Source organism: Piliocolobus tephrosceles, chromosome 1, assembly GCF_002776525.5.
Source record: "Piliocolobus tephrosceles isolate RC106 chromosome 1, ASM277652v3, whole genome shotgun sequence".
In the NCBI taxonomy this organism is placed as follows: Eukaryota; Metazoa; Chordata; class Mammalia; order Primates; family Cercopithecidae; genus Piliocolobus; species Piliocolobus tephrosceles.
The window spans coordinates 27,795,899-27,821,272 of NC_045434.1; the positions used below are offsets into that span (position 1 = coordinate 27,795,899).

The following is a 25,374-nucleotide window of genomic DNA, read 5'->3' on the forward strand; positions in this document are numbered from 1 at the left end:
GATAATAGTATGAATATTTCTTAAATTTATAAGAAGGCAGAACTGGCTTTCATTTAATATATGTATTACAAGAATTGGAAAGCTAAAAACCACATTTCGAAGACTCTGTTACAGTTAGGGCTTGGATGCAATTAGTTTTGCCAGTGAGATAGTCATCTAGGCTCAGAAGGCAAAGGAAAGCTAACACTAAATTTTCGTGATAATGTTGATAGACAAATACATTCCAACAGGTGTGCTTTCATCAGCTGAACTCCACGTTCCACACTTTAGCCCCCCAATTTGTATGTTGGAGGCATCTGCAGTGATAGAAGCAGTTTCCTGCCCTCTGGATAGTAGCTCTAGTGGTGTAGGTCTAGGAGGTTCCTGCAGCAATCTCCTAGTTTCTGCTATTTCAGCTCTTCGACCTTTTGCAAGCACCTAATTCCCTGTATTATACACCTTTCTTCAGGAAATATAGTGTTTTTTATCTCCTGCACTAAATCATGAGCATATGCATATAAATCATAATATGAAATCTTAAAAAACAGAAGTACTTTTGCTGAAGCATTAAGCATATAATCAGTCAGCAGGTCCCCAAACATCTAATTCCTGAATATCTCATATATCCTGTCTCTATTATCCATTCCTCTGATGCTACTCTAATTTAAGCCCTCAGCCTCTCTGGCCTAGATTGTTGAAATAACATCCTGGGTTTTTGGTCTCCTTGATTCTAGTCACCATCTGCTCCAGCCTCCATGTGAATCTGATCTGGTCTGATGTTGTCACTTCCTTGTTCAAAATTCTCTAATGGACAACCATAATCCAGAAGGTGGTATCCAAACCTGTGATTGTGGCACTTCAGTATCCTTCATAACCTGTGTCCTGCACGTTTAACCCATATTCTGCTATTCCCATCACTTATGGTCCAGCAAAACTGAACTAATTATAGTTCCCCCGTCATGTGTTCTTACTTTTCTATGCATTTGCACATATTTTTCTCTCTGCCTGTTTTCTATTTCTTGTCCCTCATCTGTCTGGAAAACATCTATTCTTACTTCAAGACTCAGTTTGAAGGAAGAATGATAGAAGTTCATGATTTAGTGCACTCTTCTCACACTCCTTGAAGCCTCTCTTATTCTTCCTCCAGGTGGACCTAGATTTTTCTTCCTACATGCTAGCACTACACTGAACCATACTTCCACTGTGACATTTATCACCTCTCTCGCCACTAGACTTCGTGGTTCTGGATGGAAAGTGCTGTGTTTTCTCATCTTTGAACCCCCCAAAAGAGTATTATAATGCATGACATATAGAAGGCTGTCAGTACAGTGAAAGGAATGGCCAGAGGAAGGGAAGGAGGGAAACAGAAGCAGGAAGCACAGGTATAGAAATGTGAGGGAGCCAGAGACAAGCTTCAAAGACCACAATTCTGTCTTTTGAGTTCACTAGTTTTACAAGCTGCTCTACTAGAGTTAGTTCAGCAACTCAGATCAGGCCCTCCTAAGTTTCCAGAAATCTGAGCTACTTTTCACAGCTGGCACAACAAAACATTTCATTATAGTCCAGGTGCATAGCCTTTGTTTATATATTCTATATTTTCAAAGCAAAAATAAATAAAAGAATCATTGTTCCCCTAATCTCCCAGGAGTTTCACCTTACAGCTCCCGTGGCCATGGCAGTCACTGTTCTATACTTTTTGTAACAAGAACCAGGGACTTCATTCTTGCCCTTTTCCTATCCCTTTCTTTTTACTCCACCCACCCCTCCCCTGTTCTTCTCTTATCCCTACCACACTCAATCCTTCTCTTTCAGATTTTACTAGGGTTCTATACCATTAAAAATACAAGGAAAAAAAAAAAAGGAATTTTTACTTTAAGAATAACTCCTCCCCTTTTCCCAATTTTTACATCAAAAGATATTGTTAAATGCCATTCTCTTCCACATTTAGAGAACTGCAAATTCTCTGGGGAGAGAAAGGTGCTTGCTTAAGAGGTGAAGCATCTTAAAGCATTCAAAATGAGGAGTGATTTTGTACAGAGGATGTCATGCAGCAGGCTGAACGTCTATTTCCCATTCCTTTATTTGTTACCTCTGAGACCTTGAAGAAGTAGTTTCTGGTCTTGGCATGCCAAAGTTTCATCTGCAATTGAGAGCATTGGATTGATGATCTTCAAGGTCCTTCCTGCTCTAGCATTCACTGACTCTGCTATTTTTGACATATTGAATAATCAGAAGCAGCCAGTTTTAGTATCTTATTATAGCAAAAGTGGTAAAAATAATGAGCATGTACTATCAATGTGCATCTATGTCTTCTCATGTTTGAGTGAGGTTCCTGATACATAAACCTTGGCTGATAATTTCTACTGAAAAAATTGTAAGTATTAAAGACACTCCTCTAAAGGTGTTCTCTCCAGACTCTCCTACAGGCAATCAGGAGCAAGAGGGTTGGCATCATCGGAGCTGGAGTCAGTGGCTTGGCTGCCATACGGTGCTGTCTGGAGGAGGGGCTGGAGCCCACTTGCTTTGAAAGGAGCAATGATGTTGGAGGCCTGTGGAAATTCTCGGTGAGTGGCACATCATTGTAACACCAGTGAAAGGAGATGGGTTCCAGTGCAAATCAAATCTGGTCAGTTCTAATTCAGATTTAGGAGGCAGGTCACAAAAGCTCCAGATCTGGAAAGTAAAATCTTACCTCTCCCATCATACTAATGCCCTAAAAACTATTTCACACCAGCAAAATTTGTCCTGAAAAGGACATCTTCAGCTCATTAAACATCATCACCTGCATGGTGAAGTCCAGATCTCCAAGCTGTAAAGGGCACTAATGTTTAGTAATTAGTCAAAAATGTACCATGGCCTTCCCAGGTAACTGAAACGATTCTATTCTTTATTGCTCTTAAATGCCAGGAACATGGTTGGAAAAGAGGCAAACAAACCTGGACTGAGATCCTGAGGTCAGAAGTCCTGAGTTCTAATTTCAACTTGTAGGTTTTCTAGGCAGATAGATTTCAGGCCAGTTGCTTTTGTTTCCCTGGACCTCAAATGCTCATTTGTCAAATGCAGAGGATATGATTCTATAATTAACTTATGTCTATTGGGCAGATAGAAATTATAATAGATGATGATTGTGTGTGATGTGTGTGCAGTTGTTGAATAGTCTATCAGCTCCAAATCCAAAGAGAAAAATTATGGTCTTTGCCATTTGGACTTACCGTAGAAATAATATAATTAGGAAATAGTCCTTGTAAACACATTTTTTTTTAAATTTCAAAGCCAAGTTTGGAGAAACTTCTAGTTCTTCTGTCCTGAATTTCCCAGTCATTGTAATCAGTTATTGATGATACATATTTGGCTTGAAAACATTATATTCACATCATTCGTCTTGTAACTACTTCCTGTCGTGGTCTCAGTTATTGCCCTGCCTGCACCAATAGCCTCCTCCAATAGAGTATATCAGTGCTAACTTAGAACATATCTTTATTCTTCTCCAAGCTTTTTTAAAAAAAATTTGGTTTTGTAACCCTTAAAGCACTCCATGAGATATAAGGTCATTAATTTTTATTTCCCAGTAGGGGGTAATCAAGAGTTAATATTTTTCAAGAATTTAATTTTCCTTATTTACATTTGCTCAGGGAAATGTGGACAGCTTAGACTAAATCATAAAATGGCTTTCTATCATCTCCCTAGTAACAATTAAATTATGCTTGAGCATCTATTCTGCTAGTTTGTGCTAAGTACTGGAATGATAAATATGGAATATAATCACTCTTTGTAAATGGTTCCATTTCATTTGATTAAGCAAACCATAATATAATTCCACAATCCTTTGATAGCAAATGGGCAAAAACTCATTTGATAGCAGAATCTCTTCTGAAATCATAAGATTAAAAAACATGAATTGGATCAACATGAGGCTAAGTGTTCTGCTGTACAACAGATCACTTTCTGTTGTACAGCAGAAATTTTATTGCATTTGACAGATTGCTGCCCCAGATCTGTCTAGGAGTGTTATGGAGCGAAGTCCAAAAATGTACACATTCCAAAATATATCTGGCCCTAAGACTTTTAAATAAGAGATTACATAATCACGATAACAAGATAGACCTTGTCACCATCAATTCAATGGACAAGTACCTCGAACTTTTAGAAGAGGGTGGACTATGGAAATCTTAGTAGGCCAAAGTAAACCTCCCACAGGGATTACACTTCGCCTTGAAGGATAACCCCAGACAAGCAAAATAGAGGACACCCTGTGACACAACTCCTAGAGAGTGCATTTCCCAACAGTCTGCGAATGGCACTCCATAGACCTATGCAGGCATTGGCTGTGTGCCAGCACCAGGTAATAGAGACTAACAATCAGGAGGCACAGAAAAGGCGAGGAACATAGTGTGTGCAGAGAGGGATCCATGAGTTAGCCAATATAGCCAGATCAGAAAGTTTATTTAAGGAAGCAATAATATGATACAAAGATCAATAACATACAAAGTTGGATTCTGAGTTATGAATAAGATGCAAAGCTGGATTCTGACTTATCCACAAGAGGAAATTCCTCTTTTCCATAAGGTCGTGTCTGTAAGCAATATTCTACTCAAAGGCCTGGTGAGGAGATGGACCCATACAAATACTGAAAACTTTAGCTCCCTCCACACACCCCAACCCTTCCTTCTTTTCTTAGAAAAGTTGCTTGGCACAATATATAATCAGAGAGGAATTTTTTTAACATGTTACATAAGACTTTATCTTGCAAGCCTTTTTTAGAAGGTGTTCTAGCAGACAGAAACCTGATAATTCTGAACTTTTCACTATTTGCTTTTTCTGAGAAATGAAAACCAAATGGGATTTACATACTAGCAGGCTGAATGTGAGTGTGTTTTCAGTTTCATCCACTCCTAAATAGGGCCTCATGTCCTCAAAAGATTTTATTACTGTTGTAATAACAAGCTGCTTAACAGCCAAGTACGGAGGCTCACGCCCATTATCCCAGCACTTTGGGAGGCCGAAGCCGGTGGATCACCTGAGGTCAGGAGTTCCAGCCTTGCCAACACGAAAAAACTCCATCTCTACTAAAAACACAAAAATTAGCCAGGTGTGGTGGTGGGTGCCTGTAATCCCAGCTACTCAGGATGCTGAGGCAGGAGAATCTCGAACCCAGGAGGCAGAAGTTGCAGTGAGCCGAGATCATGCCACTGCACTCCAGCCTGGGCAACAAAGAAAGACACCATTTCAAAAAAAAAAAAATGCTTAACAATAAGTTAGTAGCATTTTGATTGCAAAAGCTGTAACCAGGACTATTTGAACTTTTTCCCACTCATTTATTCATATATTCATTCGATTAATACGTACTGAGTACATTATGTGTAGGGTACTACGTTAAGCATAGCTGCAGATAAGAGACCAGTCAGCACTGTAAAAGCAGTGAGAAAACAAGTATTAGAATAACTATAAGTGACTATATAATTAGGGCAGTAAGGATAATGGGAGCTCAGTAAAGCTAAAGATGATTTGGCAATAGCTGAGAGGGAAGGTAAGGAAAGGCATGAGAAAGTTGAAGGCAACTTTTGAGCATATTTCAAGGGCATATTTAGACAAGGAGATATGGGACTCATAAGCAGAGCTGAAATAGGAAAGAAGATCAAGGTAGACTGCTCAGATGCATGTACAACATTCTGAAATTAACCTCTGCCTTTGCCCTCAAGTTACTTATGTTCTCGTGGGAAAGATGAGAGATGAACACAGTTATCATCTAAGACAGATGGTGCCCACAGCTGCTTAGATCTCTGGTTCTAGGGCAAGCTCCCTCAGCTAGAGGCAGAGTCTAAGTAGAATTTCCTCCTTACTGGCTCAAACCACACCTCATATTGAAATAATAAAAATGCCTGCTCCTTGGAGCAACTGACTTGTTATATAATACATTTGCTTTTTTGTGTTTGTTTGGAGAACAGTGTTTTAGGAAAAATTCCAAGGAGCTGTAGTGTATGTACTCTTCTCTCCTTGTGTTATAATTGCCTGGGGTCAAGAGGCATAAAAGTATTTCAAGATGGAAATATTCCAAGGCCTTAGCATCTGTTTCCCAGAACAGAGTCTCACTTTCTTTAACCAGGCTCCATCCCACAGTTCAGCCCTGCCTCCTTTCAATGGGCAGCTGGAAAAAAAACCTCCTTCCAACCTCTCCTCCTTCTCACAACCATCAGTAAAAGGCACTAGTTGTGGGTGAAAGGGAAGCACTCAGCCTGCCAAACTGCTGGGCATGAGCCTTCACACTTTTTCCGACCTCCACAAACATTTTTAAAAGTTTAAATTCCTGTGCTTCCATGTTTATGAGAAATACAGCAACCATGAACAGAGGAAGATTAGGTTTTCAACTTCAGAAAAAAATACTGAGGCTTCGGGCAGCCGCCTACTTCCCCACTGGGACACAATCCTCTCACCCTTTCCAGCACTTTTTGTCTCCCTCTTCCAGAGGTCATCTGGTGTGAGAGGGAGATACACATCTTGAATCCATCAGCAACGTGACATTCCATCTCTTTCCCCCATTGCACAAGAGTCCCTTCGGGACCTTGGAAGCAGAAGCTGCCAGCTCTGAAATGTATGTTCAAGGCAGCACATTGTGTGCACTTTTACCCTACCCTCACGACTGAGAGGAAATGTTTATTTTCAATTTAGCCTTTGACTGCTTCTAAAAGATAAGCCACTTTTCAATTACACAGAGGCTTTACAATGAAGTGCCAAGATCTAACACATGTTCTAAGGGCTCTGGTTTCCTGTGTTTCTTTGGTGAGGAGTGAAGGCCAGCAACTGGTGAGCCAAAGAACAGGGTTCATTTACAACAGAGCAGTGGTTGTCTAAGTGTGGTTCCTAAACCAGCTGCATCAGCATCACCAGGAACTTGTTAGAAATGCAAACCACCTCAGACAATACCCGAGACAGATTGAATCTGAAATTCTAAGAATAGGGCTCAAGAATCTATGGTCTAAGAAGCCCTCCAGGTAATTCTGATTATGCCAAAGTTGGGAAACCACCTCAATATCGGGTTGCTGCCAGTGAAGAGTTTACTAAACTCCAATAGCAAATAAATAGGCTGGAAGTCAAAGCCTCCTCTAAACTGTTTTTGTTTTTGTTTTGTTTGTTTGTTTGTTTTAACCTGAGTATAAGGTCAGAACCAGTGGTGGCACAGGAGAAAGCAAAAACCACTAAGTGACTATAAAGACAGAGCTAACACTGAGGGTAATTACAGTAAGAGGATTCACGTGGAAAGAGCTCCAGTTCTGTGCCAGGTGCTATGTGAAGGGCTTTCCATTCCATATCTTACTGAGAGCTTTTAATTTTTGTTTATGCTTTCAAATATTAAAAGGGTTTTTTAGTCAACCAAGAATTAAACCCCTGTGTTCGCTGAAGGGAAGACAATTCTTGGCTTTCTCTTTAAGCTTTCTTATTCTCCCTAGGACCCCAAAGAAGGCAGAGCCAGCATTTACCAGTCTGTATTCACGAACTCTTCCAAAGAAATGATGTGCTCTCCAGACTTCCCTTACCCGGATGATTACCCAAACTACATGCACCACAGCAAGCTCCAGGAATATATAAAGACATTTGCTCAAAAGAAGGATCTTTTAAGATACATACAGTTTGAGGTAGGGGCCTCATAGCTTGTACTGTTGAAATTAATATATGTGTGGGTTAGAGAAAAGGAGACAGCAAACTATTATAAAACTTAGAGCCAAATGTTTGGGCACCTCAGTAATCAAAGGTTGGCTCTGATTATAAAGCATTCATGCACTGATTTTTTTTTCTACTAGACTTATTAGTCCACTACTCCCTGAGAACTTTCAGACTACCTTAGAAAATGGAGGCAGCTATCCTGTCATTGTCCACTTTCCACCCTCATGCTCTGATGTTTTGGAAATAATCCAGAACTCTTTAGTATATATTAGGAATTTTGTCAGTTCAATGCCAATGAGTTGTGGTTCAAAAAACCACAGCATTTGGTAGGAATTCTCCCATTACGTTATGAAAAGGTTAACAACTTAAATGGGAAATATAGTCATTGCCCCCATTTTTACCCACTCAGTTCATAAGTTTTTTTATTAAAAAGACTTGAGATTTCAGCATTGTTTCTGTGAGAATAATGTTTTACATTTGTTTGGGCCTCTTTACTGAGCATTTCTGTCTGTATGTTTGGAACTCTTAACCTCAATTAACTGCTGTTAAATGCAGAACACATGCATATAGTGGGAAAAACAATCAGCAGAATTATGAATTGTGGTGATATTTACATCATTATTTTACCTGGAGTAGCCCCAAATGTATAGTAAAAATAAAATTTTCCAATAGTCATTTTATTCCATTCATTCATTACATTCATTTGCTTCCATCACGGTATTAATATCAACAACCATATAGAAGTTCCTACTGTGTGCTAGGATTGTGCTATGTGCTATATGTAAAAGAAAAGGAGATCTAAGACTCAGCTCTCACGAAGTTATTTCAAAATAAATATATAAAGAGTAAGTAATAAGATTCCAGTAACAATTTCAATCAAAGAGAAAACTTTTTAAAGCTATATATGATTTGTTTATAAATAAAACAATGCTATGGAGATCATGAAGCAAGAGGCAACACTTTGGGGGAAGGTATTTTCTACAGGAGGTAAAATTTAGTTGTATTTAGCAGGTGTTTTAGATAAATGAGTGGCATGAGTACAATTAGAGAGGTGAGAAAATGCCCTGCTCATTTGGAGAACAGTGGGCAAACCAAGTTGGCTAGGAGGGAGATATATCTGGTAAGATGAGATATGGCCACATATATCAGTAAAACTAGTGTGTAAATACTGTGATTTTGAAAAACAGAGGATTATTTTGCAACCATGTAAAATAAGTCCAAAGAAGGGACACCCACAGCTTCTGTGATGGCACCAAAGTCATCAAAGATTCAGCTTCACCCTTCTTAGCATGAGGCCTACATCATGAGGTTTGCCTTGTGGTCCAAAACAGTTGCTGAAGCTGGAGCCATCACATCTGCCTTCTAAGCCAAAAAAAAAAAAAAAAAAAAAAGGAAAGAATGAAGGGCAAAGGGATGTTCTCCCAGCTGAATCAGCTCCCCTTTTACAAATTCTCCTGAAAAAGCTGTCCAACATTGTCTGCTTATATCTCACAGGCCACCCTAGTTGCACAGGAACCTGGAAAATGCATCCCTTTGCTGGGTATGTTGTCACTCCAAACAAAATCAGGGTTCTGTTAGTAAGAATGAAGGGAGAATGGACATTAGGGAAGCAATTTGCAGCATATGTTCCAGAAAAGTCTGTGGGAATAACAGAAAATAAAACCAAAAGAGTAAATTGGAACAAAATTGCATGGACTTAATAGTAATCACATTTGAAATGTAGAATAAGTTTAAGAGGTTGTGAAGTAACAGAAATCGAGCAGGAGACATGAAATAATATGGTCCTTTAGAAAGATTAATCTGACAAGCAGGACAAAGGATGGCTTGTAGGAAATGGGAGACTGAAGACAGGCTAGTTAGAGTTTTTGCCGTAGTCCATGCAAGGGAGTGATAAGGACTTGAATGAAGGCAGTGTTAGCAATCATGGAAGGAAAGCGTGAGATTGGGAGAGAAATTATTGTTAAACGTAAGGCAAGGATGGAGAAATAACAAGGAAAACAAGTCGTGGATTTGAAGCATAAGTGACTGGGAGGTTCATGTCATCATTCAAAGAAATAAAGTCAGAAGCCAGTTTCAAAGGAAATTTAAGTAGGTCAATCAAAACCTGCTACATATGAGGAAGTATTAGGTGGCCCTCCAGATGGAAAGGTCAAGCTAAACTGGATAGAAGAGAGACCAAAGATAGATGTATTTGTATATTCATATCATAAAAGTTGCTAATATTTCTAAGGTAGAGTACTCATGTAGAGCAAAAGAGACACCAACGATCAAACCTTGAGATAGTCCCATATTTATTGAGTAGATGGAAGATGAGGTCAGAAAAGGAGGAAGCCATGTCAGTAGAGAGTAGCCATAAGAAAACAACACAGATTTGTTAGATGACATCATTCACAAAAATATTCAGTGTGATTTACCCCTAAATCTACTAACTTGATGTCAAAAAGTAAATGTACTCCAGTGAGTAATTTTTCTTGTGAGATTCAAATACTCACTGAAGATTCACTGTGACTCCAATTTTAATATCTTTCTATACATCTCTGAATGACCAAGAGAGCTCATAACAATTATTTCTTCCACAGAAACAAGGCAAGAAGGAAAAAAAAATTTCACATACAGAATTGTAAATAGAAAAATAAATTTTCTGGTTTTCTTTAAGACCTTGGTTTCCAGTATAAAGAAATGTACCAGCTTCTTAGTCACAGGCCAATGGGTTGTTGCTACTGAAAAGGATGGGAAACAGGAATCTACTATTTTTGATGCTGTAATGATTTGTTCAGGACATCATGTATACCCCAATCTGCCAACTGATTCCTTTCCTGGTAAGTTTGAAAAATATATAATAATCTGGGGACTTTATATGCAAACCTCAAGAGTTAGAAACATATATTTCTATAGATATTACATAATGATTATTCTTAAAGTCCCAAAGATTTCAAAAGAAAAAAAAAATTAAGTTTAATGATAGGATAGATATAGTAATAAATAGCTTCACAAGTCCTTATATTAAAAAAATCAAGGACCTGCAAGCCAGAGATCAGACAAACACACGTTCCTATTGTACAGACAGTAACTGAAATATAAGTTCTGACAGCACATGGGATCTCCGACCACATTTACATTCAAAAAAAGGAATCCAACTGCCAAATGCTTATGTTATTTATAGGAGACTCCTAAGTTTCTAATTTCATCTTCATCCACAATTTGCAAACAAACTTTAGAAATCTCAGTGATTTGAGTGTGGGTACACGCATGGGTGTGTGTATAGCAGCACACTTCATTACCATCCAAAACTGGCAAACCTGAAATAAATACAACATAGATGGAGCCTTCCTTCCATGCCACAGGAACACAGTCTACTCAAAGATATTAGAGTTCCCATGTCTAGGTATGATGTCCGTAGGCCAAGTCAAATTAAAGAGTAAAGGTTCAGAAGGAAAATAAGATTAAAATTCTTAATGTTAACAGGCAGTATATTTAATGTTTATGAGCATAGGATCAGAACACCTGGGTTCAACTTATTATTCCACTAGTTCCTTACCACTTAACTTGTCTCAATTTCCTCATCTTTTAAAATAGGGACAATAGCCTACCATGCAGGGATGTTATCAAGATCAAATGGCTAAAACATGTAAAGCATTTAGCAAAGGATCTAGCCCACAGAGTTAATTCAATAAATATTAACCATTATTATTATCGAAACATAAATTCTCATGCCTCAAGATTTTTTAAGACACTAAAAGTAAGTTTTCGGGGGCTTAATGTCAAAAAATGCTAAATGGATACACTTCAACTGGGGAAATTTTTAATTAAAACCGATAATAGGTTTAAAAAGACACAAAGAAAACATCTTCATAATTTCTGAAAATCAGTTCAAACCACTCACCGTGTTCCACTTAGGCCTGGACCGGTTTCGAGGCAACTACCTCCATAGCCGGGATTATAAGAATCCAGAAGCCTTCAAAGGGAAGAGGGTCCTCGTGATCGGTCTGGGGAATTCGGGATCTGACATTGCTGTTGAGCTCAGCCGTCTGGCTACACAGGTACGTGACATAAAGGTTTTGGGAAATAAACCTAAGCTAGGGCTGTGCTACTAAGTCAGCAGCCAAGGCACTAAGGATGGTACTTACATGTCACATCACAAGAGATCCACTTTTTGTATGTGGTCCTTTAAATCAAGGAGGACTTTTGACATCCTCCATGTGAAGCCACATAATGTGGCCCATGCTAGTAAGGAAGTACATTCCATTGAATCCAAAGATAAGTGCATGAGTGTGTGTATGTATAGGTGAGTGTGTATGTGTGTATTTCTTGTTTTCATTTTATATTCTGATCACCTCCAAACAGACTAGTCCCTGGTCAGGCTTAATCTTTATTTATTTAACAGTATTAATTATAACCTATCATGCAAAAAGCACTCTGTTTACCACCCTGAAGTTCTGAAAGATATGCATGATTTGGTACTTACTAACATTAATTCAATCAACAGCAGGTGCTTAACAAATATTGGGCACTTACTGTGCTTACTATGTGTCAGAACTATGAAAAACTAAAAATAAATGCATAAATAAGTTAAACTAGTTCCTGACTTCAAGGAAGAGTCAATGGATGGAGATGAGGTTCACAGGTACACACAGACTATTACCAAAGGAGGTAGTGAGTCTTCCAGTAGAATTAGGTGTGGCAACAGCAACACAGGGAAAAGAGAATCTAACTTAGCCTGGATAAGGTCGAGGAAGACTTCCCAGAGGACTCCAGGCTGAATCATGTATCACCGATAGACCCTAAAGAAACAACATATTTTTAAGAAAATGGGTTCTCAATAAATAAATTCTTAAATGGATGTAAATAAAACCTAAATTTTTTTAACTAAAAATTCCCTTCAGTTATCACAAAGTTAAAGTCTATTTTGCAAAGATGGTAAAATAGATAAGCAGCCAGACTCATCTCAGGGCTGAGGCGGTTGCCATGGTTTGGGTTGCTCAGGAAAAGTCCTTGGGGTATGTGTGTAGGGAGAACTGGAAAAGACAACCAGGGACAGAGAACAGAATTAAATCCTTGACACCTCATCAGCCTAATTTCAGCTAGAGATTTAGCTACATTTTTCCTCCACCTAGCGCACTATCACCAGCCACAACCTCTGGGGCTCACTGGATCATCTGGTCCCTACCAGACTTGCCATCTTAGTCTATGAGTATGTGAAGATTAAACCATCACAGTTGAACACAGAGCCCTATTGTTCCTTGAGGTATGGTTCTAATCCTTTCAACATCTACACACCAGCCCTCAGGGGTGGTGAGAGAGTCCTGTCTCTACTAGTTTAAATTTTAGACTTTAAAATTTTTTTTTTATTTTAAGTTCTGGGATACATATACAGAACAAGCATAGGTATGCATATGCCCCCCACTCCCCCGACAGGTCCCCGTGTGTGTTGTTCCCCTCCCTGTGTCTATGTGTTCTCATTGTTCAACTCCCACTTATGAGTGAGAACATGCGGTGTTTGGTTTTCTGTTCCCGTGTTAGTTTGCTGAGGATGATGGTTTTTATAGCTTCATCCATGTGTCTGCAAAGGACATGAACTCATTCTTTTTTATGGCTGCTAATCAATTTATTTAGACCCACCTTTTAAGAGTGTTTCTACTTGGATATTGAGGAAAATGCATGAAAGTGCCCAAAGAAGTGTGTTGTGTTTGTTTATTTCTCACAAAGTGATACTGAAATCTGTGTTGCCTTTCCCCACCAGGTCGTTATCGGTACCAGAAGTGGTTCCTGGGTCATGAGTCGGGTCTGGGATGATGGCTATCCTTGGGATACGGTGTACGTTACCCGCTTTGCATCCTTTCTCCAGAATGTCCTTCCTTCATTCGTCTCTGACTGGTTATATGTCCAGAAGATGAACACATGGTTTAAGCATGAGAACTATGGCCTGATGCCTTTAAATGGGTACTTAAAAATAGAATTTTTTTTTTTCAAAAAAGGGGGGACACTCATTTAAGTGAATTTATTCTCTCTAGAACTTACTTTTGTTGTCTCATTGAGCCTAGTAACATTAAACTAAAGGTTTCACAGGTGACAAGATATACCCAGAGACCATGTATGGCTTGGAAACCTTACTGAAATTAGTCCAGTACAGAAAGGGTATAGAAAAACCTGAAATGGAGATGATGCTGGCAGATAAATCACCCTGCCATGCGTGCTGCTTTTGTGGTGGCTACAAGCTAACACATAGAACTTTGAGGACTGAAGAAACTTAAATTGGTTTTTTGGAAGAATATCTTGTCCATGCTTATGGATGAAAGGGGATATCAATAATAATACCTTCTTCTCAAGATGGTTGTGGTATTCAATAATATAAAAATACAAGAATTTCTTTGTAAATGATAAAGCTTTAAAAAAATTGGTTCTTCCCAGTTTCAAATTTCTTAATGTGCTTCAAAGGAGCAAATAACAAAACAGTGTTAATCAACATGTCTCAGCAAGTAGGACGTCTCAAAACAAAAGTACATACTTCTTCCACCCCGAAATGTTGACATTTTTGCAGAACCATCAGGAGGCATGGAACACGTAAAGCAACGGAGAGTCACAGAACTAACATGGCCCATAAGATTAGTCAATTCATTTATTTACTTCTTTATAGAGACAGGGCCCAACACTTACTAATTAGGAAGGTCACTCCAGGTAGAAGAACCAGCATATCAATAGAAAAAAAGAATATTTAAGTTGATAAGAAAAGAAAGAACTGAGAAATTTTATCTCCTGGTCCATGCTAGCCAAAAGTTTCATTGTGTTTAGAGAAAGGTTAAGAAAAAGGAGGAACTGCAAATCAAAAGAGCAAATGCCAGATTTAGGAGCTAAACTGTCAATCCGAAGCACTTATACTACCAAGTCGTGCAGACTGCTATAACCCTAAAAAAATGTTGATTTTGTGCATTTAACACTGGGGCCTCCTTGAGGGTAGAGGGTGGGAGGAGGGAGAGGATTAGAAAAAATACTTATCAGGTACTATGCTTATTACCCAGGCGACAAAATTATCTGTACACCAAACCCGTGACACACAGTTTACTTATATAACAAACCATGGACCTCCAAACCTAAAATAAAAGTTTTTAAAAATTATGTTCAATATAAGTCCCATAGCTTGAACTGGTTAAGATTTTTTTATCTTGTAAGAGTGTCTATAAATTATATTTTGGCCTTTCCATTTTGACAATTAAAACATAGTTTTGGAGATGCATTCATTCTAAAACCTAAGCTTCCTTTTGGAAAGGATTCCAATTACCCAAAGTTTCTGGAGGGGGAAAGGGGGAGAAAAAACAGGTTTCATTGCAATCTATGTTTTGCTACCTTGTAAGGTAAAAGAAGTGGTTGCAGGATTAGATAGACAGAAGATGATATGGAAGTAGAGACACATTTCAGGATTTACAAAGTTTGTGTCTGAGATACTTGCAGGAAATTCCAGAATCTCAAAGGAAACTTAAATCAAAATGAAATATATCGTCCTGAAAAATATTATTCCTAGAATTTTGGCAACTAAAATGCAATATCAACGTTGTTATACTTTTTTGTGGACACAGCTGATGAAGGAAAACCAAACATGGCAATAAAACTTCCCACTACTGCAAGTTTGACTTCCCCATGTAAGCAAGACTTTAAAGTTATGATAATAGCGCACTTATAACAACAGTGCTTGCAATTACCAGGAACTGTTTTAAGTACATTAAGGATAATTGGTCATTTAATTTTCACAACAACCTATGAGGAAGATTCCATCACCATCCCCAATTTTACACATAAAGAAACATACAGAAAAGTAACAACTAGTAAGAGATGGAGCTAGGTTATGAACCTGGGCCATTTGCTTCCAGAGTTGACATTCTTAACCACTTTATTATGTCTGTAAATTAGTTTTATTCTCATTTAGGAAAGGAATTGCCATGAGAGAAGAGAGTTCAATAGCACTCATGCTGATGTTTAACTGCTCGATGTCATTTCAATGTTATGGGCTGTTGCAGGTATGTCTTGGAAATGAGCTATTTACAGCAAGGATGTTTGCCTCTCATTTCTGTAGTTCCCTGAGAAAAGAGCCTGTGTTCAATGATGAGCTCCCATCCCGCATCCTGTGTGGCATTGTGTCCATCAAGCCCAGTGTGAAGGAGTTCACGGAAACCTCAGCTGGGTTTGAGGATGGGACCGTGTTTGAGGCTGTCGACTCTGTCATCTTTGCAACAGGCTATGATTATTCCTACCCCTTCCTTGATGAGACCATCATTAAAAGCAGAAACAATGAGGTCACCTTGTTTAAAGGCATCTTTCCCCCACTAATGGAGAAGCCAACCTTGGCTGTGATTGGCTTGGTTCAGTCCCGTGGAGCTGCCATCCCCACAGCAGACCTGCAAGCCCGCTGGGCTGCTAAAGTATTTGCAAGTAGGTGGGCCATTCTGTCTTTCATTCATTTTATCAATGAACATTTATTGAACACGTGCTATATGCAAAGCACTGTGCTAGGGATACAAAGAGAACAAGACAATCATGTTCCTTGACCTCTCAGAGCTTAAAATGGGGTGTGGGGGATGCCATAATAGGGGAAATTTGGGGGGGTTCTAGCGAGGGGAGTTGGACAGTGAGCTATTTCACACAGAGCAAACAGCATGCAGGAAGTCACAAAGGTGAGGAAAAGCATGAAATGTGTTAGGACCCAGAAACATTTAGGTGGGAAGGGAATATAAAGCAGAGGCAGGGAGTGGCAAGAAATACAGGTTTGTAAGTCATGTTAAAGAACTTAAACTTCTCATAGGGATTTAGAAGGACTTTGCAAGATTTTAAGCAAGAAAAAACTAGCAGAGGATAACTGCACTGTCAGGCTACATTGTGAAGGTTGGAAGGGCCCTGGTGAGTGTTGGAGGTATGCCAGAAACCTCACTGGTGTCAACTTCTGTCAGAATAACAAAGTTAGGCCACTCTGATTCTCGTGACAATCTTCTTCTTCCCTCCCTCTACTCTAGACCTCATGGTCTGCAGGGACTACAAGTAGGCTTATGTGAGGAAATCAAGAATATGAGGATTACATGGAGAAAGGCAAAGTCTCAAATATATTGATTTAATTTACTCCAGTCATACTATTATTATCATTATTACTAAAAATGTTCTTTTATTCAAGTATTCTCCAAAATATTGACCAATATAGGTATAACTTATCTAACATAACTAATCTATAAAAACTTACACTATTGGTAATTAGTAAAACATAACAATCATGGAATATATATATATTATCTAAAATTTTTATAGGTAAATTTCTATTTCACATATACCATGAAATATCATTATTTAAATAAACCCCATCATTAAATATTTTGTAAAGGTGCTCCCTGCAAAATACTTCCATTGCCTTTTTCCTTTGAAAGGCACAACAATGCCAAGACCCTGAGATATTATGAGAAGACTGGATGCAGTTCATAAACCTAGGAAATTTTCATGAAGCAAATGATATCATTTATTTATTCCACAAATATTTACTGAACACCTGCTATGTGTTAGACTCTAACCTGGCATTTAGGACACAACAACAAATGAAGCAGAACAAAAATCTGGCCTCATGCTTTCTAGCAGGGTGTCCAGCCAATATCAATCATAGGGTACTACCAGGCTGACATAAGACCCTAACGATGACTGGGAAGTGTTCATGCATTGCAAATTTTAGAGCAACTTTCATCCATTGTTACAAAGGCACATAAGCTACCATTATCAGTTAAAAGAAGTTGCATTGATGTACTGAAATTTGCAAAAAGCTAAAAAGTGTCTACTGCCCCTTAAAACACTTTAAATAGCTGCAGAAGATGTTTAAAATCCTATGCTTCCTTCCATTATCTTATTTTAAAATGCCAGAAACCTTAAAAGGAACTGTTTTACCAGATTCTTTCTTCAGAGAAGTTTTAGGAAGAAGATATAGAAAAAAAATAGGAAGAAATTATTAAGCTATTATACGCATGAAGTGTACTGAGCACATATGTTGAGGATTAGGTCCTCCATAATGTTACAGAAATAAGAGACTGAGTGATTTGAAGCTACGACTGTCTCTGCTGTCACTATCTCACTACAGGCCAGCTTTGCCATTCCCAAAGAAGGTCCATTAACTTTTCAGGTCTTTGTTTCTGTGAACTGGTATTTTGCTAAAGATATCAAAGACAGCTCCTCTTGATACAAAAATTTTCAGGAATACAGTTTATAAAAACCAAATGATTTCCATCATATGTCATTATGCATTCCTGATGTCTTTGTGTTTTTCAATATTTTTCTCTTCATTTCTTTTCTAGACTCATGTACCCTGTACTAGATTCATTTATCTTGAAATGGTGGGTAACTATAGCTGCAGAACTCAATGTATAGTATATATTAAGCAACTCAATTTTTTTCTTATAATGTCATAACTTTTCTCTGCTTCTTGGGAGCACTTCCAACATCATTAATGAGGGCATGCTACCAGCATCTTATGGGTAGATAACAAGGATTCTGCTAACCATCCAACAATGCAGAGCACAGTCCACCAAAACAAATAATTATCTGGCTCAAAATGTCAATAGTGATGAGGTTAAGAAATGACTCTATAAATGACTACAGTTGACCTTTGAACAACACAGGTTTGAAAACCTATATAGGTCCACTTATACATGAATTTTTTTCAATTAACATTTGGCAGGCTGGGCACGGTGGCTCACGCCTGTAATCCCAACACTTTGGGAGGCTGAGGCGGGCGGATTACCTGAGGTCAGGAGTTCGAGACCAGTCTGGCCAACATGGTAAAACCCTGTCTCTACTAAAAATACAAAAAAAATTAGCTGGGCACAGTGGCGTGCGTCTGTAATCCCAGCTACTCAGGAGGCTGAGGCAGGGGAATTACTTGAATCAGGGAGGTGGAGGTTGCAGTGAGCCGAGATCGCACCACTGCACTCTAGCCTGGATGACAGAATGAGACTCCATCTCAAAAAAAAATTTGCAATTTTTTGGAGATTTGCAGCAATTTAAAAAACTCAAAGATGAATTGTGTAGCCTAGAAATATTGAATACATTAAGAAAAAGATGCCATGTACAAAATATATATAGATACTAATCTATTTTATCATTTACTACCATGAAATATACACAAATCTATTATTAAAAAAATTAAAATTTATCAAAACTTAATGCATACAAACTCTAACAGACTATACATGGCACCATTCATAGCCAAGAGAAATGTAAACAAAGATGCAATATTGTCATAATTGCATAAAATTAATGGTAGTACATGATGTACTAGTATAATAATTTTGTAGCCACCTCCTGTTGGTATTGCAGTGAGCTCAAGTATTTTGAGTATCTACTTAAAATGCCGTGTGACATTAATCATTTTCACCTGAGCAGCTCATAGCTCCAGTAAATTCTGCATCACAATAAAAAGTGATCTCTCAAGGTTCTCACATATTTTTACCACATTTAGTGCAATACCTTAAGCCTTTAATAACACCATGGGCTCCATATGAAGTGTCATTAATGATGTTGGAAGTGCTCCCAAGAAGCAGAGAAAAGTTATGACATTATAAGAAAAAAATTGAGTTGCTTAATATATACTATACATTGAGTTCTGCAGCTATAGTTACCCACCATTTCAAGATAAATGAATCTAGTGCAGCTATGCCAGCAGTCATGACATCTTGCACTTTTTGTAAAATGTATTTTTATTTTGTATTGAAAATGCCGCTTTTTATGTGGGTTCAGGATTGCTATAAGAAAGTACACATATAGATTCTAACATAATTTGAGAAAACATGAAGTCATTATATGACAAAGCAAAAGGAAGGTGAAGGATCTAAAGCTGGAAAATTTAATGCCAGCAAAGGATGATTTGATTATATCAGAGAGAGCTTTGGCTTAAAAAATGTCAAGATAACAGGAGACGTGCTTGCTACCAACCAAGAAAGAGGAGATGAATTCCCAGATGCCGTTATGAAAATCACTGAGGAGGAAGGATACCTGCCTGAACAGATTTTTAATGCAGACAAAAGTGCCCTATGCTGGGGGGGGGGGGGGGGGAGAAAAAAAGCAAGCCACAAAGGCCATTTATTAATAAGGAGGAGAAGTGAGCACCAGGATTAGGGAGGGAAATAATAAGCTAACTACTGTTTTGTGCAAATGCAGTCAGATTTATGATCAGGACAGCCCCTATCTATGAAGCTACCCCCTCAAGCCTTGAAGGGAAAAGATGAATCTCAGCTTCCTCTCTTTTGGTTATACAAGACCCTTTATCTGGATTAGCTCCATCAATGCTTTGTCCCTGAAGTCAGAAAGTCCTTGCCAATAACAGACTGCCTTTTAAAGTTTTTTTTTATATAGACAATGCCCCTGACCACGCAGAACCTCATGCGTTCAACATCAAAGGCATCTAAGTGGTCTAATTTCCCCTAAACACAACATTCTACTTCAGCCTTTATATCAGGGAGTCATACGGATCTTTAATGCTCATCACATACCGTACTCTATGGAAAAGATTGTCAATGTTGTGGAAGACAACCCCAATAGAGAGAACATCAAGAAAGTCTGGAAGGATTATACCATCGAAGATGCCCTAATTGTTATAGAAAAAGCCATGAAAGCCATCAATCCTAAAACAACATATTTATCCTGGAGAAAACTATGTCCAGATGTTATATATGACTTCAGAGGATTTACAACAGAGCCAATCCCGAAAAAGATTGTGGATATGGCAAAATAAAAAGGCGAAGGTGAAGCATTTCAAGATATGGATCATGGAGAAATTCAAGAGCTAATAGACACCACTAATAGACACTTTTAATTCCACACCAGAGGAACTAAAAGATGACTTGATGGAGATGAGTGCTTCCAAAGCAGTGCCATATGAGAAAGAAGACATAGAAAAAGCCATGCCAGAAATAAACTGACATTAGATTATCTGGCAGACATGTTCCAGTTATTCAAGACTGCTTTTGACTTCTTTTATAACATAGACCCTTCTATGATACAGGCACTGAAACTAAAGCGATCATAGAGGAAGGATTACTACTATATAGAAAATCTTTATAGAAATAAAAAAGCAAAAGTCAGACAGAAATTATGATGTATTTCCATAATTACACCAAAGTGCCTGCCTCTCCTGCCCCCAATTCTACCTCCTTCATCTCTTCCACTTCTGCACCCATGAAACAGCAAGACCAACCCCTTCTGTTTCTCCTCCTCCTCCTCCTCAGCCTACTCAACATAAAGATGATGAGGATGAAGATGTTTATAAGCCACTTCCACTTAATGAATAGTAAACATATTTTTTCTTCCTCATAATTTTCTTAATAACATTTTCTTTTCTCCAGCTTACGTTATTGTAAGAATAATATTTAATACATATGATATACAAAATATGTGTTATTCAACTGTTTGTGTTATTGGTAAGGCTTCTAGTCAACAGTAGGTTAATAAGAGTTAAGCATTTGGGGAGTCAAAAGTTCCACATGGATTTTTGACTGCAAGAGGACTCAATGCCCCTAACCCCTGAGTTCTTCCAAAGTCAACTGAATATAGGAAGTTTCTTTACTTTTTCAAACATTTAACATGGCGTTGATATGTCAACCTAAAGGAAAACACGGAGACAAATTTAATATACAACGAATTGATTTGGGCCAAGTTTGAGGACTGCAACGCAGGAGCACAGAGTCAAATTGCCCTGAATATACACTCCGTTAGCAGCAGTTACAAGTAGACTTTTAAAGGAAAAACAGAAGAGTTAACTTCTAAGTTGTTTACCAAGAAGTTACATTAAAATTATGTAGCTATTGATTGGCTATACACTGTTCTTTGCATCACAAATTCCAGGAACATGAAGATGATGGGTGAGGCAGCTAGTCAGGAATCAAAATGCCTTTTAACAATTGCCCCCAGGCATTGGTAGAGGGCAACATGACAAGTCCCATATGCCTGGCTATCTGAGCTTGATAAATTTTGCATACCCCACATAGCGCAGACTACTCTGAGCTATTTTTCTTCTCTCACATTGAATGCCACAATGTAGTCACCCACTCAGGGCCTAGAGAAGAAAAGAAATGGAATCCTCAGATTCAACAAAACCTCCTCTGCTCAACTTCATCCAGTTCACAGAACACCTCTCAGAGTTGGGCACTTTTATATGCTAACAATTCATGCAGCTTGATACCCTTTCCTTTAGAGCCCAGTAGGAATAAAGATGAGGAAACAGGTTAAAATGTTCATCTTATTGCTTAAATGATAAGCTGCTCTTCAGAGTTTCAAAAAGCAAATTAGGCCACATTCCAACTAAAAGAACTATAGAGGCAGAAAGGGGGTGATCTCTTTTCTGTCATAAAAGGTAATGGCCAACACCCCTATAACAAAAGACAGGTTAACAAGATAAAAACATAACAGATTTATTATGTGCACATGTGTGCATGAGAGCCTTAGAAAACATGAACTCAAAGGAGGGCCAGTTCGTTCATGTTAAAATATTCTCTTCACTGGGGATAGGGGAGATGGAAGTGTAAAAGTAAATGATTTTTCAGAGGAAATTAATGAGTCCAAAGAACAGCAGCCCGGACCAAGTTTCTCTGTGCTTTGGGGGAGGTGTAATCACCCAACAGATTCATCTTGCTCACTGCCCAGAAAAGCTGACGCACTGAGAACAGCAGGTTTTTCCAATAGAGAGAGTTTAATAAACACACAGCTGTCAGAGCCATTTGAACCAGAGTGACTCCATCTTGAATAGAGGCTGGATAAAATGAGGCTGAGACCCCTAGGCTGCATTCCCAGGAGGTTAGGCATTCTTAGTCACAGGACGAGATAGGAGGGCAGCACAAGATTCAGGTCACAAAGACCCTGCTGATAAAACATGATTCAGTAATGAAGCTGGCCAAAACCCACCAAAACCAAGGTGATGAAAAAAGTGACCTCTGGTCATCCTCACTACTTATTATATGCTGATTCTAATGAATTAGCATGCTAGAAGACACTCCCACCAGCACCATGACAGTTTACAAATGCCATGGCGATATCAGGAAGTTACCCTATCTAGTCTAAAAAGTGGAGGAACCCTCAATTCTGGGAACTGCCTATTTCTTTCCTGGAAAACTCATGAATAATCCACCCCTTGTTTAAAATGTAATCAAGAAGTAACTATAAGCATACTCAGTTGAGCAGCCCATGCCACTGCTCTGCCTATGAAGTAGTCATTCTTTTATTTCTTTACTTTCTTAATAAACTTGCTTTCACTTTATGGACTGGCCCTGAATTCCTTCTTGTGAGAGCTCCAAGAACCCTCTTTTGGGGTCTGGCCAACTAAACAGAAGGACAGGAGTTTATTACTACTCAAATCAGCCTCCATGAAAATTCAGAGGCTAGGTTCATTTAAGGATAGTTTGGTAGTCCGGGGCTAGGGAATGGGGAATGTTGATTGGTTGGATCAGGGATTAAACCATAGGGAGTCAAAGCTTGTCTTCTGGTCTTCCTGGGAGGAGACCACATGACAAGATGAACCAGTTTACCAGTCTGGGTAGTGCCAGCTGGCCCATCAGAATGCAGGGTCTGAAAAATAACTTGAGCACCAATCTTAGGTTTTACAATGGTGATGTTATCCACAGGAGCAATTGGAGACTTCTGACTGCATGACTCCTGAGCCCTAATTTCTTACCTTGTGGCTAATTTGTTAGTTCTACAAAAGCAGTCTGACCCCCAAGCAAGGAGGGGGTTTGCTTCGGGAAAGGGCTGTTACCATCTTTGTTTCAAAGTTAAACTATAAACTAAATTTCTCCCATAGTTAGCTTGGCCTATGCTCAGGAATGAATAACGGAAGCTTGGAGATTAGAAGAAAGATGGAGTGATTACATTTTTTTTCACAGTCATAATTTTTTTAAAGGTGATTTCAGAGATAATATCACAGGATATAGGAGACTGACGGGAAGAAAGCATGTCAAACAAAGGCTGTCCTGTCCTGCAGACGAAACCTCACAGAGAGCGGCTCTCAGAGTCAGTAGCCTATGATGAAAGTTTCTCTGTCAGACATTCAGCGGTGCCTGACTCTCAGTCTCTCTCTCCTGCGAGTTAATATTTCCTAGAGTGGGCAAGGGAGGCCTCTGAGAAACCTAGTTTCCATCTTCTGTTTACTTCCCTTTCTTTTCTCCACAGATAAAAATCTTCACAAAGGCAGCTTTTCAGGGCTGTTTCCGTCTGCAGGCCCTCTGAATGGCCATTTCAAAATCTTTCGAGGAAGTATATATTTTGCAGTCAAATATTTTTTGTTTTCTTTAGTATGAAACAATTTATATTATTAGATTATAGAAGTATTAAAACCATCCATGATCCCACTTTTCAACAAACTAATCTGAAAGTCTAACATTGGGGCAGATTCTAAGCAATGTATTATAAAGAATAATGTGTTAATGAGTAAACTAAGTTAATTGGTCTCCTTAAACCAGAGGGTCAGTTTACTCCACGCCACATGGCCAAAGGCAAAAGTCCAACGTTACATCAAACTCAGATAGAGATTAGGAAGGAGGAGAAAAGCAGCTCACTTAGCCAAAGAAAAAGCAATAAATTCAATTTTGTAGAAAAGGGGGGCATAAATGGAATTGCCATTTAAAATATTATTTTTCTGAAAGAAAACATAAGAAATTAATGCTCTTATTTGCAACTGTAACACTTATTGCAGTATGTTCTCTTCTTTCTTCAGGTTTGGCCAGAGCCAGACTTTGCAGACAGATTACATCACATATATGGATAAGCTGGGCTCTTTCATAGGGGCCAAGCCTAACATACCATGGCTCTTCCTGACAGATCCCCGCCTCGCCCTGGAGGTGTACTTTGGCCCTTGCAGCCCATATCAGTTTCGACTGATGGGACCAGGGAAGTGGGATGGGGCCAGAAATGCCATCCTGACCCAATACAACCGGACAGTGAAGCCAACCAGGACAAGAGTTGTCAGTGAAGCTCAGCGACCCCACCCCTTTTACAATTTGCTTAAAATGCTTTCATTCCCATTACTCCTTCTGGCTGCTACACTTACATTAATGAGAAAGTCTTTGAGGTCTCAAAGTTCAGAGTAAGTGTAATCACACAATACAACACACACACACACAATCACAATCTAGTTCCTCTCTCCTTTCCTGAAGTTATGAAAATCAGTATTGGCCCCTTTGAATTAAAGTATAAGTAAAATGGAAAATACTCAGCCTCTCTCTCTGTTGGGAATCTGTTCTCTAAAAGGCTTTTCACATGCTGGATTGGCAGATTTGGGGATGCTTAAGACAAGACAGGAAGTCGAATATGCCTGAGCACGGATTTTCAGGCTGAACAAAGTTTAATAAAATGTAAAGGCATTTTATTTTGTCCATTATAGTATATCAACCAAATGTATTTTTCACATTAACTGAAGTTCTTGACATTAAATCAACATAGAGAGTTAAGTTTATACCAAGACAACAACAAAGATAAAATGAACATATTGCTTGAAAGATACGTACTGCCAAAGCTCTCCCAAGAAGAAACATATAACCTGAATAGACCTAAATCTATTAAAGTACTTGAATTTGTAGTTTAAAAACTCTTCCACAAAGAACAACAGGCCAAGATGGCTTCACTGGTTAATTCTGTCAAATATTTAAGAAAGCAGTATACCAATTATACGCAAAATTTTCCAGAAGATTAAAGAGGACAGAATAAACCTCAGCTCATTGTACGAGGTCATCAAAGCCC

At 38.6% G+C, this 25,374-nt stretch overlaps 1 protein-coding gene across 1 annotated transcript; it reads left to right on the forward strand.

Moving 5' to 3' along the window:
• The first annotated feature begins 1,316 nt into the window (after window positions 1-1,316).
• LOC111539252 (putative dimethylaniline monooxygenase [N-oxide-forming] 6) lies at window positions 1,317-25,087 on the forward strand. The gene is made up of 8 exons (XM_031935504.1): window positions 1,317-1,361; window positions 2,394-2,543; window positions 7,425-7,610; window positions 10,295-10,457; window positions 11,536-11,678; window positions 13,379-13,578; window positions 15,704-16,063; window positions 24,332-25,087. Exons 1-8 carry the CDS (start codon window positions 1,317-1,319, stop codon window positions 24,723-24,725), a joined length of 1,641 nt encoding a protein of 546 aa, XP_031791364.1. The 3' UTR covers window positions 24,726-25,087.
• The last annotated feature ends 287 nt before the right edge of the window (window positions 25,088-25,374 follow it).

What these genes read in the sequence shown, in the direction of transcription:
- LOC111539252 (XM_031935504.1), top strand. Translation starts at nt 1,317, where the DNA reads ATGGCCAGAGGAAGGGAAGGAGGGAAACAGAAGCAGGAAGCACAG. An exon ending in AACAGAAGCAGGAAGCACAG is followed by an intron (nt 1,362 to 2,393) that starts GTATAGAAATGT and finishes TGTTCTCTCCAG; the next exon opens with ACTCTCCTACAGGCAATCAG. An exon ending in GCTAAAGTATTTGCAAGTAG is followed by an intron (nt 16,064 to 24,331) that starts GTGGGCCATTCT and finishes CACTTATTGCAG; the next exon opens with TATGTTCTCTTCTTTCTTCA.